At 46.4% G+C, this 18215-nt stretch overlaps 1 protein-coding gene across 1 annotated transcript in view; it reads right to left on the bottom strand.

Moving 5' to 3' along the window:
• The window catches only part of TMEM178B (transmembrane protein 178B), a 310923-nt gene extending 297444 nt beyond the window's left edge, over positions 1–13479 (bottom strand). Inside the window, exon 1 of the mRNA XM_004677091.2 lies at positions 11355–13479. Coding sequence (XP_004677148.1) covers positions 11355–11736 — 382 coding nt within the window. The 5' untranslated portion in view covers positions 11737–13479. The remainder of the gene's footprint in view (positions 1–11354) is intronic.
• Positions 13480–18215: the final 4736 nt, after the last annotated feature.

Below are 18215 nucleotides of genomic sequence, written 5' to 3'. Positions count from 1 at the left end.
GGGGGATGGGGAGCTTATTGCCATGGTGAAGATAATGGACCTTATCCTGACTGGTAGGCGGTGGCAGTCACTGAAAGGTTGTGAGCAAAGTGATGATGTGATTAGATTACCATTTAAGAAAAACCACTCTCCATAGAAAGCATTGGCAAGAGCTGAGATTAGAGAACAGGGACGGAGCAGAGAATGCCACAGAGTATAGGGGACCAGGACCTACAACAGCAACCACATCCCTAGCCCCTGGGAAGTCGAGCCCCGAAGTACCAGGGGTGAAAGTGAGCTGCTGCCTGCTTGGATGAGGAGAGCAGGGGAGTTGGAGCACTGAGGATGATGCTCAAGTTTCTGGCTTGGGCCAGCAGCTCGCAGGGATTTCATTCCCCCAGATTGGGGGTTGGGGGGAGGACAGAAGAATGACTCTAAGAAGAGAAAATAGGCTCTCCGGACCCGGGGAATAGCCACGTGGAGACATCCAATAGGCGAGATGTTTGGGTAGAAAGTTTAAGCGAGGAGATTCCCGGGGCCAAGCCAGGCACACAGAAGGGTGACAGTGACCAGAGACATGAATAAGGCTGTCCAGGAGATTGGGAAAGAAGAGGGGTCCCGACAGTACCCATGCAGCCTGAGGAAGAAGAGTCAGGGAAGGAGAGGAAGGAAGGAAAGAGACAGACAGACCAGGAGCAAGGGTGCCCCAAGTCAGAAGAGGCAAGTTCCCAAAGAGAAGGACCCTGCATGAGGACGGGGCCTTAAGATGAACCCACAGGAGAACAGAAAGGCAGGCAAGGAGCAAGCAAGCCAGGCAAAGCCACCCCGCTTCGTTTGTGCTGTCACACTCTGGGAAGGAGAGGAAGGAGAGAGGGCGCGGTCAGAAACACTGAGCCAGCCTTTCCCGGAGTGGAAGTTTCTTCACCTCAGGAAGTGCAGGCTGTGTCCACCTGACTTGCTTTTCTCACCTTAGGGGCATGGTGAGTACAGCAGCTCCCACCCAGACCTGCCCAGACCTGCAGCTGCTGGGTACTTGTCATTCCTGCATTACTGAAACACAGCACAGAATCTCCTCTGCCTCGACAGGCCTAAAGTCAACCCCTTGGGGCTGTCAGGATTCCCTAGTAACTTCAGGTCCAGCTCTGGTGTCTAAAAACAAGATCAGGTCAACATGGAACCTGTGCAACACCCCACTGAGAATTTTCTCTTCCAGGTATAGTTTGCATAGAGTGGGAACAAATCCTTTTCATAATATTAGGGTTCTTGGCTGACATCATAATTTTTAGAATCAACAATCTTTACCTTGTTCATCAATAATAAAACTACTGGGCCTTACTGATTTTCTCAGTGTCAAAAATGATATAAAGACTGCATATTAAATTAAAGCACAATTTTGATTTCTTCTTATTAATTCTTAGCTTTTCCTTTCCTAGTTCACACCGAGTTCCTCCCATAGGGTTCAAAGCCTCCCTAGGCTTTTGTTTCTGCTCCGTCTCTGGATCATCCCACACTGTGTCTCCAGGCTTCTCTATCTCAAGTTCAGTCACTGATCAAGTTCATTAAAAGCAAGGCTCTAGTTTAGCTTTCTGACCTTTGGAACACTTGGTTTTCCTCCATAAGCAACGGGAAATTTACAAAGGGGAGCATGACGTGTACCTTAGTCTCTCTCTCAGAAATAAATCATTTTAAAGCTCTTCATCAGCAGGGAATAAAAACAAAATGCCTTTCTTTCTAAATCTTCCCCATGTGCTACTTCCAGAAAAGTGTTGCTTCGGGGTTACATGATTCTCTACATCTCTAAATGCCTCTTGTCACTGCTTACAAAAGTCAATCACAGCACCTGCCCTGGTGGTGCAAGGGGTTAAAGTGTTGTACTATGAAGGTCTCCAGCACCACTGCAGCATGAGTTCAATCCCCCGCCAGGCAGCTGACCCACAGGGCACAGCAGACCTCACCTGTCTCCTGTTGTTCCCCTCAGCAGTGTACTTAGTGGATCTTTCTGTTCTGCTCCCCACTCTGTCTCTGGTGAATCCTCCCATCCCTGCACCTCTGGCCTGTAACCCAGTTCTTGTATGCATAAATAAAATTTTTTTAAATAAAAAGTCAAATACACATTCAAAGTTTTCCAAGACTTTTCCTTTAAAAAGCCTGCCTTCAAGACAAGGATAAAATGTTAATGTTTTTTGTCAGCACGCTAATAACCTTCTAAATAGCTTGGGTATGCATCTATCAGCTTGAGATCTTTTTTTGTTTGTTTATTTAAGACAAGAAATATCACCAGATGCACGCACCTTCCCGGCTCCTTTCCTTCCCGTATCGACTAAGGTAAACACCATCCCTCATTCTGCGTCCGTCAGCCCTGGTACATCCCAGGCTTACTGTATGCATGAATATGTCTCCACAAACATCAGGGCTAGTTTCTGTGTCTTACAGCCTCATCTAATGGCCCCATGCTCTACATTTCCTTCTGCACCCTGCTTTTTTCACTCAAGTAGTGAGGTTTACCCATTTGGAAACATTTGGGATATATTTTTTAAATATATCCTGTTAGTCTCCATTGTCTGATGCTACTTAAGTTTTTCCCCTCTGCTTATGTATTTTGTGATGACAAACTGTGGACACTCCTGGGCATGTCTGATGTCCTCGTGAGTACAGGGACAAAGGTGCCAGGCTCCCAGCTGGCAGCGGCAACCCCCATGCCCAGGCAGCCACCGCTCTCCACTGCTGTTCCACTTGACACATAAGCACAGGGTTTCTTTAGAGACAATCCTGTCCTGAGGGCCCCCCTGGTGGTGCAAGGGGTTAAGTCTCAGCACAATGAAGTTATTGGCAGCCACTGTAGCATAAGTTCGATCCCCCACCAGGGAGCTGACCCACATGGCGCAGCAGACTTCTCCTCTCTCCTGATGCTCTCCTCAGCAGTGGATTTCAATCAACCTGCCTGTTTTGGTCCCCACTGCTCTGGTGAACCCTGTCACTTCCCCCATACCTCTGGTCTACACCCCAGCTCTTGGATGCATAAGTAAAATAAATGCTAAAACAATAAATAAAAATAAAACAACCCTGTCCTATCCAGGTCTCAAAAAGAAGGCAGGACCTTGGCGAACAAGAGTTGTATTTGCCCAAATAGAATTACTATTATCATGGTGAAGAGAAATTCAGAGCAACGCTGAAGGAGAGATGCTCCAGAGCAAATCAAGTGTCCAGAGGTATGAGGTGCAGAATATAGAACAGCAGGGCATTTTTTTAAAAGCAGGAAATGATATAAATTTATGAAGATGACCTAATATAAAGTAAATTGGCTTTTCTTGGCAAAATACTGTGACGCCAAAAAAAATAAAGATCAATCGAAATAATTGAGATACTGCAGTTGCCCATAAAAGCAGTGAATCTGTCAAAGCTCTTTGAAGGCCCACAGCCACTTCTACCAGAATAAACATCACCTGTAGAAGGTTCCCAGCAACTCCAGGAAAGGGCCTTTAATACCATCTCTGTATACGAATTTACCAAAACAACAAACTTTTTTTCATCCTTGTATCACCTGTTCATTGCCTGACTTCTATTTCTACTTGCTGTCATTTTTAAATATTGCCAAGCAGACTATCTCTGATATGGTTTATAAGAATCTGAGAGCGATCCCTGCCTCTTGAAAGAAGGACTGAAGGGCTGAAAGACAAAGGTGGGGAGAAGAGGGACTAGACAAGATCCCCAACGCAAAATTAATTAGTAATTTTCAACGACGCTGGCATCATTGTCATTATCCATCGCAGGCAACCACTCGCAGTTCAGGGAAATGCAAATCAAAACCACAATGAGCTATCACCTTACACCAGTAAGAATGGCACATATTTTAAAAATTAGCAACAACAAATGCTGGCAAGGATGTGGAGAAAAAGGAGCCCTTTCACATTGCTGGTAGGAATGCAAGTCAGTCCAACCACTATGGAAAACTGTGTGGAGGACCTGCAAATTACTAAAAAATGTACCTAACATGACTCCACAATTCCACTCCTAGGAATCTACCCAAAAAACACAAAAGCATTACTTCCAAAGTAATGTTTTGAATTGGTAAGTAGTGCTATAATGAACATAGGAGTGAATAACAATTCAAAACATTACTTTGTAGAATGAAGTACTATGTGGAACACTACTCAATAATCATAAAAGATAAACTCTTGCCACTTGTAGTAACATGGATGGAGCTGGAAGAGATTATGCTCAAGGAAATAAGTCAGAAAGTAAAGTAAATTACTGGGTGGTTCCATGTATTGGAGGAACACGGGAACCATACGAGGGATCAAGAAAAAAAAAGGCAAAACTAGCAGGCAAACTAGAAATCCAAGACACTCTTCAGGAGAGAGGAAGGAAAGGAATCAAAACAGGAGCCCGTGGTGATGGTCCATGGGTGTCCTGGTGCTGGGAATCTTATGGGCACAACATCTGAGAGGAGAAATCAGACATTGTACAAAAATGAACAGTGTAAACAACACATAAATAAAACTGAAAAAAAAATACTAGAAGAAACTAGCCGTTTGTCTTCCATCTCTCCCTGTTGGCTCAGGCTAGTTATCCCTTCCTCTCTTGCCACCTTCTCTCAACCATTTGCCTATTTCTTACTCACTGTCATCTAAATTTAACTTTCTCATCAAATGTAAGAGTGTGCAAGAGTGTGAAATTTATATAACCTAAGCCTATTGTTTTTACATATGTAGAAATAAAGTCCTTTTAAGAATGCATGCATGCTCTCGAAAACAGGAGATTGGTGTGTGGGGACCCAATGGACTGCAGTGGGGGATTATTGGGGTTTTGGTGGTGGGCGTGGTGTGATACATACATTTGCAGAGTGTGACAGATACAGTGTTTAGACCAATGTTACCTCAATAAACATAATTTCTCTCAAAGCAGACATCCAACCACCATGTTAGAATATATTCTTTCACTATTTACCTACCAAGTCATGTGCTCCCTCCGCTGTTTGGGGCAAGTAACTATAAAAATATCTTCACCTAAATAAACATGTATGGTTCTGCCACCTAACATGTAGATGTCTATGCTCATGTGGTGTGGGGGTGGGAGGGTCAAGGTACCTCAGAATGTGTTTCTAATTCTCCCTGAAGGCCTAGAATTACCTACTAATAGCAAAGAGGGAGGAAATATTTTAAACTGGCAATCCCATGTGGAATACACTGAATCGATGCTCTAGTTGATCCTACTGACACTATAATAAAAGAATAAACTAACCAACCTTCTGGAACAGAAATAAGGCTCCTGTCTTTGTTGACTCAATAGCATTCACCCCTGAGTTCCCTCAGCAGTTCATTCTGCATCCAGCTTATGCAGATGTGGCCTGAGAAAGAACTTGTTCCAATCACATATGACAATGAACTTGAGGGAACCAGAATTAGAATGTAAGCTCTCTGAGCATAACCACACTATGCTTCCTGTTCTCCCCCAACACTTAGCAGAGATCTGCACACACACACACAAAGGTGTTTCACCCCACCTTCTCTCTCCCACCCAAATTTGCCCACTGAGTATCTAGCTTCTTTCCTAACTGGCAGCTCTCCCTACCTGTTGTATTTTATCATGCCAGGGAGGGGAGGCGGGATGAAGAATGTGTGTACATTTGGGCACACAAACAATGTGAATGGAGACGCCAGCTATGCAGAGACTATATGCCTAGACCAAAGTGTTTGCATATGCTTGCTGGTGAGTAGGTAAATCCTTCCCATTTAATACAACCTAAGCTAATGGAACTGTTTGGTTTGTCCATCTTCCTGCTGGTGCTGCCCACGGGGAAAGACAGGTAGTGAGACAGACACTCACTACCCCATCTACTACCATACACTGATTTGTTTCTTGAATGTTATTTTTATATGTCATGTAAGTTTATTTATTGTCTCACCCCCTGGGATGTAAGCTTCTCCATGACACCCAGAGCGTAGACCCTCTAAATATTTATAGAACAGCGAGTCTGTGCTTTGTGCCTATAACCTCAGCATCTACTATGGTGAACAAAATAAGTGCCCAAAATTCATGTGACAATGTGTATATGAGCTCTGTCAACTGGTCTCAAAGCACAGTTTGTGAACCCCTTAGAATGTTCTCCTCCCCATTGCTGAGGCGAAGTGCTCAAGCAGGTCTCATCTGGGTGAGATTCTAACATTCTTTTCTTTTTCAATTCGTGGAATCAATATACCAGCCTCTTCTCCACTAGGCCAGTACTAACAGCTCTATAGGAACAGTATAGGGCCAGGGGTGCATTCCTAGTCCTGGAGCCAGATTTTGAACCATGTCACATTTATTTCCTTATCATGAGACTTGGTAGGTTAATGAACTTTTATGTTCCTCAGCTTCTTCAACTCTAGAATTGAATGTATCAATCTAGGGGTTAAAAATAATAATAATAGGCCCTCCCTGGTGGCGCAGCGGGTTAAAGCACTACACTAAGAAGCTCAAGCCACTTCCGCATGAGTTCGATCCCCGCCTGCCCCAGAGGTGACCACATGGTGCGGCAGACCTCTCCTGACCCTCCCGCTGCTCCCCTCAGCAGTGTACTTCATTGATCTGCCTGTTTTGCTCCCCACTCTGTCCTGGTGAATTCTCTCACCCTCCACATCTCTGGCCTGTACCCCAGTTCTGTATGAATAAAATAAATAAATCTTAAAATAATAATAATAATACCACCCACCTCAGAGCACCATGGATAAATTAGCTAATATGTATAAACTCTAACACATACAGGAATGTCTGACACCAAGTTTGGTAAATATTATTCTTAACTTTTCCTAGCCTGTCAACTTCACCAGTTACTTTTTATGGAATTGGAGAAAGGAACAGAGAAAAGAGAAGGATGTGATTATTTTGTGAATCAAAGATAGAAATCTTAATATAAATTCAGTATAATCAACCATGAACTAAGACCTTCTGCCTAAAACACTCAAGTAGTAAGGTTTCTTAATGTGTAGAATGATATACTCAACCCTGAATCCAAGTTATTGAGTTACCCTCGTCTGAAACAAACCATAAGCTTATTTTTTTCAGAGGCAACAGACTCCACACAGCTCTGTCCAACAGAACTTGTACATGGTGATGGTAATGTTCTATCATCTCACTATCCAATAAGATAGCCAATGGTCATGTGTGGCTATTGAGCCATTGTAATGTGGCCAAGGAGACAGAGGAAGTGAAATGTTTACTCGATGTAACACTGGTTATTTTAAATATAAACAGCCATGGGTGACCAGTAGTCATTTCACTGGGCACCATAGCTACCGGGAGTTAAGAGCACAATCCCCGGCTGCTCTTCCATTCCTGGTCTGCTCCTCTGCCTCACCTTGGAAGTCAACACTCAGACCAAACCACTGTTTCACATCTCCATGACTGTGTGCATGTCAGCTCTTTGCCTAACATGTCCTTCCACTTCCAAACTTCATCAAAAATCTTGTTCCAATTTCATTTCTTCTGCACAACACTTACTAAGTCCCTCCCCACCTTACCTTTGCCAACCCTGTCGATCTTTGCCTCCTCTCTGTTTCTCTAAATCTGTTTCTGCCCCTCTCGCCACCCTGTAGTTATTTACTCTCTGAGGATAACAAACGGAAGGTATGTTAAGTGCCGGGTATTGCTCATCCCTCGTCCCAGGGATTAGTGCCCATCACATAATACATGTGCAGTAAATGGTGGCTGAGTACATGATTCACTTGAATATATGCAATGTTTTTACTAAAATGAGCTTCAGAATACTGACAACCATTCATGTTTATGGGAACTATACAGGTTAAATTCTGTTATAAAGCATATTTTCACATAATAAAAAATTCCTCAGAATCTCAATGCAAGATCTATTTATTTTATCACTATAATATTTCAGTTCAAATCAAGGAATATACAAACATGTTGCCTCAGAGTTCCCTGGAATACAATCCTACCTGTAGGTGTTCTTCCTTAGGGTCTGGAAGTTTCTTGGATTATAGAAACTGATCGATCCTGCCATTCATCTGTCCCCAGTACTTGCAGGACTCACTTACTAGGGCTACATGAATGAAGTTTAAAAGGAAGAAGATACCAGGACCCGATCATGGACACAGTCATATGGAATTCTCGCTACACCCTCACCCAAACCTACATCCAAGAAAGAAATAATTTATATTTGTAGCTAATGTCAACAGTGATTGTGTGTCTATTCAATGCCATATGTTTAAAAAGAATGGTATTTCCCTTATTCCTTAGCCAAGCTTTTGCTAAAGAAATCTCCCTTGTTATGTAGCATCTGTTACAAGATTAGCCTACCCTGAGAATGACAGTGATTTGGTTTTCACCACAATTTTCTTATTAATCCTTTATTTGGAGTCCCACATAAACGTTCCAACAATTAGAATAAGCTCTTGATGAATACGTTTCCGTGACCCTAGTTTGTATGAGCACTATGCACCTGGTGGATGTACTTTATAAAGGCCTATCTTCTCTGCCCTCTAGAAACTTCTAATTCAGTAAGACAAACAAATGAACACACAGTGACCAAAAATGTATATTTCTAGGGACACTCGTGACAGCAGGACATGAATCCATAGGATTTTATCTTCAAATCAGACAGAGATTTGACTTTGTTTTCCCATTAGTTATGTGGCTTTGTCATATTTTAAAATGCACAGGCTGCACTTTCTAATGTAATGAATATTGATGTAACAAATGATTGAGTTCCCTGGAGCTGTATGATCATTTAGGTAAGTCTCTATTTTCCCATAATATTGATGGGTTTTAAACAATCCTTTCTCTGGCTTCCCTTCTCCTTTGCCCAACACCTAATTTATGAAGATGTTTCCCAAAAAACTCACACACAAGGGTCTAAGATATCTTTCAAGGTTACTAATGAATACTGTGAGATAAATAACTGTCTCCAAGATGCCCTAAATTTAAATACAGGGATATCAATTTCTTTTTTACCTTTCTTATAAAATCTGCCCATCTACAGAGAGCATGGATTAGGTCCAGAGATTATATTCTATGTGTTAATGGATTGGTTTTGAATTAACTAACATAAGATGCACTAATTACCAAAATGTGTCTATTGCTGCTTACAAAAAGAAGACCAGGCTTTCAAAGATTGTGCTTTGAGGTTAAAGATGAAGACAGTGACCTTAAGTCTCTCCAGATTTGTAAGGCTGGCGTGCCATCTATCTCAATAATAACTAACAAGAATGTCAAATGGACAGAAACGGCCATGGTAAGCGGGTGCTTGCAGCTGACAGTGATCACTGTATTCTGGGTGACGAGAACAGCATTTCCATTAGTTCAAGTGAAATGCAACTCCCTGCCAACTCTAGGTATCAGTGTATTCAATCCCCCTGTTGTGCCGTGTCCATTTTCTGTTGCTGCAATTAAAAATCAGTCGATACGAAGTCAAAATGTTGTGCATTCTTCCCCTATCCCTTTCCCTGTCACTGTGTTTCCAGCTTCACCGGAAGAACATGTCACTATGGTAACCAATCCCTCTGGTGTACAGACCAAGTCAACCTTTCTAGTCAGATTTCCAAGCAGGACAACATAGAATCAAAGCCCTCAATTAAACACCAGAAGCCATCAATTCCATGGTCCCTTTTCTAAGTGGGGTCACCCACTACCAGACAGAAGGCTACTGTCATGTTCTAAGAGACACTATAGAGAAAAAGATTCAAGAATGTCCTTCAGCAAGTCTTACCGGTGTTACCAGTGATACCTTACCAATGTTTCTTCCCCACATTTAGCTAACCTCCTAGCATTCCAGTTTTAGGTAAAGCAGAAAATGATGGATAAAAAGACACTGTGAATCTGAAGATGAGAAAATTGTTATAAAGTCACCATGGTCAAAACTATTCTGCTTCCTCTTGTTTTCCTTCTCCTCAACCCAAACCCAGATTGCTCTCTTCTAGAATCCTCCCATCTCCTGCACAGCTTTACAAAGTTGTGGAGCTCCAAATGGGTCACCCGGCTCTGCCAGGAGCCTACCCGTAAAGCAGATGGGGTGTTTACAGCATCAACACTCTCACATTAATCAGCTGCAATCCCTAATCATTCTATAGAAGCTACGAAACAAACATTAAGATGGATTCTCTTCCTGGACCAGCTCACCTACATCTAAACTCACCACCTAGACCATATCACTGCTTCTCAATCTTAAACAAATGATTCTTTTCCCACATTAACATTTTGTCTAATCAATGTCAACAGTTTTATAAAACAAAATACATAATTTTCACAAAAACTAGTTTTTGAAACAGCTGCACACCTGCATTCTAACATTAAGAAACATCACAGTACTTTGCAGATACCACTTCTACCTTGGGATCACCATTTATTTAGCGAAGGGAATGATACATGAGGGTGAAAAAAAAACTCATAAATTTGCACCACATCTTCCAAGATGCACCTTACAGTGGAACAAATGCTTCTTCAGAGCAATATTCATATACATCCAAACACAATCTCAGTGGGCTAAAGAACACGATGGTCCCCAAAGTATCAGTCACACAAGATTTACAAATTGCATCAGATGAGCAGACTTTGTAAAATTGGTGTGACCATACTAAAGTAGCAAATACATATTTATCATTAGCAAATTGGTTTGTTTCTATTTTCGATAGACTTAAGTATTTTTATATAAATTTTCTGAAAATGGTATCTTTTTCTCTGATGTGTCCACTTTGGTATTACCTCAGGAGCTGCTCTTTTCCTGCTGGTCAGACAGACCCTGCTGATATTCAATGCCCCCATCACTTTCCTCAAGCACTTTCTCAAAAGGAGAAAAAAGAGAATTGTGGTATCCTTCAAAATAGGGTGCTGCTGGTTAGCAGGCTTTGAGCAGCTGCTCTAGGACACGGGCTGTGATTTATTGATGTTTATATGACCAATGTCTGCACCATGCCGGGTATACTCAGCACTATCACAAACGTTGCTAGCATGAATAAGGCCTTTTCTGGAAGGCATTTCCAACGTTCCTTGGTGAAGCAGTTGAACGTATAAAATAAAGACTACAATTAGAAGCCTGCCTACCCCCTACATCATTCCTAACGGGCTTTCTCTGCACAGTATTATGAATCCCCTGCCTTTTCTGAGACGAATTAAGGGAGGGTCCTGGCTTAAAACCTTGGACCGTGAGATTCCACGGGAATCCCAACAGAGACGCAAGGGGCCGGGTAAATAAGCCTCCACCATGGTCCACCACCAGCTGTGGCGAGGCAAGTTCTGGTCACTGCAAAAGGACTGGCGGGGCTGGAGAACCAGACGCCAGAAGCCAGGAGACCCAGACGAACTGTGGCCGGGGGGAGGGAGTGGAGCGGAGCCGGGCCTGGAGGCGCCGGCCTCTCCGCAGCGCCACGCCTCGCGCTCGCGCTTACCTTTCCGAATGAGGGCGGCGATCTCTTGGTCGAAGCCCTGCCGGTGGCATTTCCTCCAGAGACCCATGTTGGTGGAGTTGTACTGCCGGCTGCACTCATCAGCCGGGCTCATGGCGAAGAGCTGCCGGCGATTCCGGGCCCGGAGGAGTTTACCCTCCCAGCGATCCAGACGCGAGCGGCTAGCCCGAAGCGGCAAGTTGTTGTTGTTGTTGTAAATGAAGCCAGGGTCGACCCGGCGGGTGTTGAAGGCCTTGCACCTGTCTCTGTGCTTCCTGGCGTCCGTCTCGTACCAGTGGTCCGAGCAGATGGCCACGGCCAGCATGCCGAGGGCGCAGAGCGCTAGCGAGAGGCCCGTGTAGAGCAGTAACCTTCCGGCAGCCATGCCTCCGCTTCGCGGCTACACCATGGGCATGATCCGCCGCAGCCTCGCCTTCCCTCCGCGCGCCCGGAACAAAGCGGCGGGCAGCCGAGCCGGGAGGGGGGGTAGCCTGGAGGGGGGCTCGTGCGGCGGCGCCCCCTCGGTCCCCGCCTGCCTGCCGCTGCGCGGCCCGGGGACTGCGGGGATGCGCGCGAGGGCCTAAAAAGTTCTGATTCCCAGATGCTTCGGCGGACTCCTGGGCATCGTCAGGGGTAGGGGCAGCCTCCCGCGGCGGCTAGCTGGGCAAGGTCGCCTCCCGCCCCTTCCCGCCCCGCAGGAAGCTACCGCTCCGAACCCGCCGCCTCGCGCGCTGCCGGGTTTCGGGCACCGCTGCCCCTCCAGCCGGAAACTAAATACCAGTACCCTCGGCGGTGGAGGGGCTACCGGGCTTTCTTTGTGCAGGGAGACAGGACCGATCGCCTGGCTTTCGTCGGGGGGTGGGGGGAGAGGGTGGCGGCTCTCTGCAGGCGCTGTTAGACCACGGGGGGTGAAACACCCGCGATGCGGCCGGTCCACCGAGGAAACCTCGAGATGTCTGGGCCGGTTGCCCTGAGTCCCGCCTGGATCTCCTTCTCAGCGACTCTCCCCCTTCCGGCCTGCAAGAGGAGAAATGCTCTTCCTCTCTGAGTCGGGTCTTTCTAAAACCTACGTTCTCTGGTCACGAGCAGGTCCTTTACTCCGCCTGGCCGAGAACCGAGCTGCGCTCAGAGAAGGGGCCGCAGGCGCCGGGTCGCCGCCGACCTTTCCCTGAGAGCTCCTGGGTCGTCTGCCTCCGGCCTCGCCATTCAAGCGGCCCCTCGGGCCAGCGGCGCAGTCACCCGAACAGCGTTACGGGACAAGTCTTGGCCCAAGGTTTGCGACGACCAGGCGGCCCCTGGAAGGTGCAAAGGGCGGCCTGCGCCGAGGAAGGCGCACCCGGCTGGGCGCGCGGCTGGGCGCGCGGGACACAGCGCACAGAGCCTTCAACACCATGGACAGGTCGCGCGGCAGCAGCTCAGCGCCCGCCCAGCTTCCAGCCGCCCGGGCGTCAGGCCGCTCTCCCCAGCGCCGTCTTCTTGCTTCGGGAGTGTCCACCAGGCCTCTCCTCCAGATGCGCCGCTCCGCGACGCCGCCGCCTCACTTCTGCTTCCCGGGTAGCTCCGGAAACGTGCTGCCCAGGTGCAAAGAAACGTTGCAGGAACCGAAGCAAACACCCGCCCCGGCCCCGGCCCGGCTGCTCAAAACAGTCCGCCCCCCTTCACCCGCCACCTGAGCCCGGCACTCTAGCACCAACTGGGGTCAGCCTCTCTGCCCAGCTGGGGTCAGCCGCTCTCAGATTGCACCATTTTCTTCGCAGCCCACCGAGGAGCGGCGATGCCGCCTCCCTCGGCAGCGTGCAGAGATCCCGGTCGCGGAGTCCCACGAGCAGTTTCCCGGCTCACGGCGGTAGCCGAGGTGAATGGGGTGAGGGTGGGGGAGGGAGGCCGAGCCGTTCAGTTCCCCTTCCCAGCCTCCACCCTAGGTGCGGCAGCTCCCAGGCCCCGCGGGCGCGGCGGGTGGTGGGGAGCGTGCGCCCTGGCTGCGCCCCGGGGGCTCGGGAAATCGCATCGCCCGGGTGCGGGCGCCGGAAGAAGCCGCTGCCGCGCTCACTGCTCGGGCGCCGGGCGCTGCAGCCTTGGCTAAAACCCACAGGCGAGAACCCAGAGCGCGCAGCCAAAAGCTAGTGATGTCATCCGTGCAACGTGAGCCTCATCTCTTATTTTTCTGGCCTCCTTAAAGATAAACTGCACCATTTCACAGGCATGAAATGTCTAAGCCGTATTCTTTGACCAGGCAAGTCAATGGTGTCTAGATAGGCATGTGCCCGGCCACATCCATATTTATGCACATATACATATGTGTGGCATGTAGCATGTTTACGTGCATTATTATGAATTTACAGAGGTTGCTTCTGTCTCCGGCCTCTCTTTTCAATAGTGGAAAATTCCCTCAAATCGACCACAGTTCTTTAAAGACTGCTTATTGAGGAATCGGCCTTCAAAGGGGCTGAGTGAGTTCCATGCTCCCCTGGTTTGGGTCAGAGTGCCAAGGTGCTTACCTTGCTAGCTACTGGCGTTTCCACCCCGGGGCTGAGGATCCTGCGAGGTGATGACCACTAGCCCAATCCAGCCCCAACCCTGGTCCAGAGAACCCTAATTCACGACCCTCCACCTGTCTCTGCTTCGTTCCTCAGTTTAAAAAAAAAATTATTTTTTTTTTACGTGTACTTTCAGGATAAGATGGGGGAGATGGGTGGTATTCAATAGATATTTTGAGGAGGCTCAGGAGCACGCTCTGAGGAGAGGAGAATATCGTTCCTTGAAACCTGGGTGCGGGACGTGGCCTTCTCTTGGTAGCAGGCTCTGGGGGGGGGGGTCCTTGGAGGCAGTGCGGGACCCCAGACATTGAACGGGTGGACCCGAGCCCAGCTTCCTCCCAGCCCTCCCGCTGCTCACATTAGACAGCGCCGCAAAGCTGGGCGCTCCCTCCCGGGTTGAAACCCAGGGCGGGCGTTCTCTCTACTGCTCGCCCCTCGCTGTCACCCTCACTCCAAAGTCGAGGGCCGCACGGCCGCGGAAGGGTCTGCCCTGGGGAGAAGACTGTGTCTGGCACCCCGCTTCGCTCAAGCCGGCCTGTGCTCCCAGGAGGAGCGCACCTCCACCATATTCTTTTTGTCTTTTTTTTTTTTCCTCCTTTCTGCATTTTGAAAATCGCGAACCAGGCGTTTCAGTGCCATCTAGTGGGGGAGGGGCGTGCCTCGTTTTCTGTGCCTGGGTGCTGCAATAGGATTTGCTGAAGGGACCTCGGAGCCCGAGGATGCCTGCTGGGTTCCTGTCCCTGGCTGGTTGAGGGTCTGTTAAGCAGGTGCCACTTCCCACATCACAGCCCCCAGGACTACGAGGGGAGCCAAGTGACTCCGGGCACGTTGTCTTCTCAGCTTTCTTTCTGCCTTCCTCTTACTAGTTCTTCCTCCCCCAGCGGTGAAAATTTGGGAACAGGTGCAAACACTTTACACACATAAAATGTCTTACATTTCTGGAATTGGTTTCTTCTAAAGCACTTTAAAGCCCAGAGCACTTTAAGCTAACAGGATGTCTGCTTTGACAACACGAAGCAGGCAGAGGTGAAATAAAATCTACAAGGTCTACAAGGTCACTCAGGAAGTTGGGGGGTAGCTGAGAGAGGTGCCCCCTATACCTCTGCAAGCCCAGCCCCTCATCTGTTCCGGATACCTGTTCATTTTCTCCTTGTCTTACCTCCCACTCCCACACATTCTTGTTCTTGCCTTCTGTCTGCCGACAAAGAGTTGCCTCGCCCCTCCTCCCACCTGCTTTGGCACCAGGCCTGAGCCTGGTCCTGCTGAGGGAGGAGCCCACTGTCCTTGTCTGTGCTGAGCATCACGAAAATTCTATTTTGAAGTTTTTGCCCTCCATGCAACCTCAGACACCTGAGAAACACGTTCAGTTGAGGTCTGCTGTGAAGTGCAATTTTCTTGGATAGCCTACACCATTTGGGGATAATCTTGGCTTTGGGAACGAAAAAGACAGTGAATTCTTTGACCACGCAATATAATGACATGACTCTCTTTTCTCAATTGAGTCAACTACATTTCTTCCCTTTGGTTTCTTCCGATTCCTTCCAGCTCTTAGGTACAACATCATTATCTGGAATCTATTCCTTCTATTTCACACCTACATTGTCCCGGGATCACAGAATCTCAAAATCAGAAGGGACTTTATAATCAGCCATACAATAGTGCCCTTATCTCCCCTAGAGCACTTCCCCAAATGACTAAAGTAATTGACTAACTTCTGCTTTCACTTTTGCAGTGATAGGAAATCACTCTCAGAAGGTGTAATTGCTTAGACAGGTCTTCCCCAGACACTGAGTCTCATCCTGGTTCTCTGTAACGGACCCATTTGGACCGTGAATGTCCACAAGTGCCCGCTTCCTCTTCTACATAAAAGTCCTTCTCGCGCTTGACATCAGCCATCAAGCTCTCCTTAAGAATTCTTCCTTCCAGACTAAGATCCCTGGTTCACTGCCTCCTTGTCCTTGTTGCTCCTGATTTTCGGATCCCTCAGGGCTGTTAGTGCTTTTTGATCAGTGGCCATGTCAACCCATGAAGAAGAAAACATGTTGCATTTTCACCTGTCCTGTGGAGAACCCTAACTGTCCTTATTTCCGCTTCCAGGAGCCCACAAGCCATCTCTTCTGCATGCTCTCCTGGGGCCCTTCTCCAAAACATTAGATCACCAACTTGCCATTTTTGTGAAACGTGTTTTTGAAAATAGGAATTCCACCTGCACACACATGAATGAGCACACTTTTCCTCCCTTTTCTTTTAAGCAATGATCACATTCTCCATGCTTCCCCTCAAGTCAACAGAGGTGCAGAGATACATTAAAAGTTATCCCTGTTTCCTGGGGTATAGCTGATCCAGAGCAGACAGACACTTTTCTATAATTTCTTCACCCATTCTGAACTGTCTTCAGTTATCATATCTGATCTACCTTCAGTTGGAAAATAACTCTACTTGACATTGTCAATTGGAAGCAAAATGAAAGTTGATGAGGTGTGCTTTCTCTTTGCCATCTGTCAATATGACACCATTTGCCCAGAGAAAAGTCCCCCTCTAAATTCTTGATTCCTTCTCACCTTGTTTCCCTAATGAACTTAGCATACAGCTTGGACATTATTTGTAATCCGAGTTTGCCTCTGCTTCAGCCCTCTTTACACAGTCCCCACATCTATCACCTGCCATAGATGCCTGAATCTTTATGCCTGAGTAGGCGCTCTGCTTCCTTATGAAACCGTCTTTCAAAATCCTGCTCATCAGTGGGTCATCTTGGTTTATCTAGCTTCTTTCCTTCCTTCCTAATTAGGGGCATTATAGAAAAAAACTATTTTCATTTCCCCTATGGGTATCTAAGTTTTCTCATTTCTTTTATTATTTTGTGTTGTACTGCACCACCCTGTTAATCTTCTTGAAGTCTATAGTTATCCTGTATTCACTTCTGCAGTAGTTTCCTCAGTGTAGCCCAAACCATCTCTCTCTCTCTCTCTCTCTCTCACACACACACACACACACACACACACACACATACACACACACACAATTCCCCACAGAGGCTTCAGCTTATTTTCTAAGTGGACTGCTGCACTCCCTGAGACACACCCTCTCTTCTAACCTGGCAACCCTCTAAACATGTTTTGAAAAACTCCATTTTGGCATCATTCCTCTAGCCCATAAAATATTTAACTGCTCTGCCTTTTAAAGTTCCTACAATTACAGGTGCCTCATATCAATAGGTCAAATAAATATCATTTGATCCTCTCACTAGAAGCTGAAAAGACAACCAACGAAGCCCAGCAAACATTCTTGATATTTAAACACCATTCCTAAGGAATGGCTTAAAATGAGTAAGTGTCGCTCATGCAAAGAAACATTTAAAACTAGTAGGAATAAAATAAATCATGCAACAGAAAGATGGAGAAAGGTTATATAAAAAGACCATTTTTAGAAGAAGATACTCAAATAAAAAAATTAACAAGATTTTTTTAAAAATTCAATCTCATTAGTAAAACAGGGAATGCAATTTTTAAAAAATGCTGCATTTTACTCATCAAGTGGGTGTTGGGGAGATTGCATGTCTGTTAATATCAGTGTGTTTGACGGGACAGAAGGAAACATGCCCAGTGCACTGTGGGTAGGAGTGTAAACTGACACCACCCTCTGGATGGCAATTTGGTGCAGCTGTTAAGATGAAAAATACATGTTTTGTATGAGTCAGTAGGTAGGCTTGTGGGTATCTAAACAACAGAAACATTTGCACAGAGGGCAAAGAGCTTAGTGTGCTACCCAAATTTATTCCCTTAGAGTGTCTATTAGGAAGTACCACTAACTACATGTCTTGAAGCCTGGGGAATTTATTGTCTCACAGCTCTAGAGGTTAGAAGGCTAAATCAAGGGTTTGGAAGTACCATGTTCACTCTGAAGCCTGCAGGGGAGAATCCTTCCTTGCTATAAGGTCAAATTGATATATGTTTCATCTACAAATAGATTAAAGATTTTTCATAAATAACCTTTGAATTTCTCCAAAAAACTTCATGAGTCTTTACTCTTAAGGCAACATAGCTAACTTTATAGTTGAATCTTTCCCTGCCACTTCCAGCTCCCACTAGCTATCTTTGATACTCCTTAGATGCCAGCTGCCACATTCCAATCTGCCACTGTGGTTTCTCACTTCCTCCTCTGTCTCCAAATTTCCCTGTCCCTAGAAGGACACCAGTCATACTAGATTAGGGGCTTACCAAATTCCAGTATGACCTTATCTTGACTAGCTACATCTACAATGAGTCTTTAAGTAAGGTCACATATTGAAGTTAAGAGGAGTTAGGATTTCAACGTATCTTTGGAGAAG

The sequence above is a fragment of the Condylura cristata genome, unplaced genomic scaffold (genome assembly GCF_000260355.1).
Source record: "Condylura cristata isolate star-nosed mole 26May11 unplaced genomic scaffold, ConCri1.0 scaffold00005, whole genome shotgun sequence".
NCBI lineage: Eukaryota > Metazoa > Chordata > Mammalia > Eulipotyphla > Talpidae > Condylura > Condylura cristata.
The sequence above is the reverse complement of the archived record's forward strand: the minus strand, read 5'-3'. Positions and strand labels throughout refer to the sequence as shown.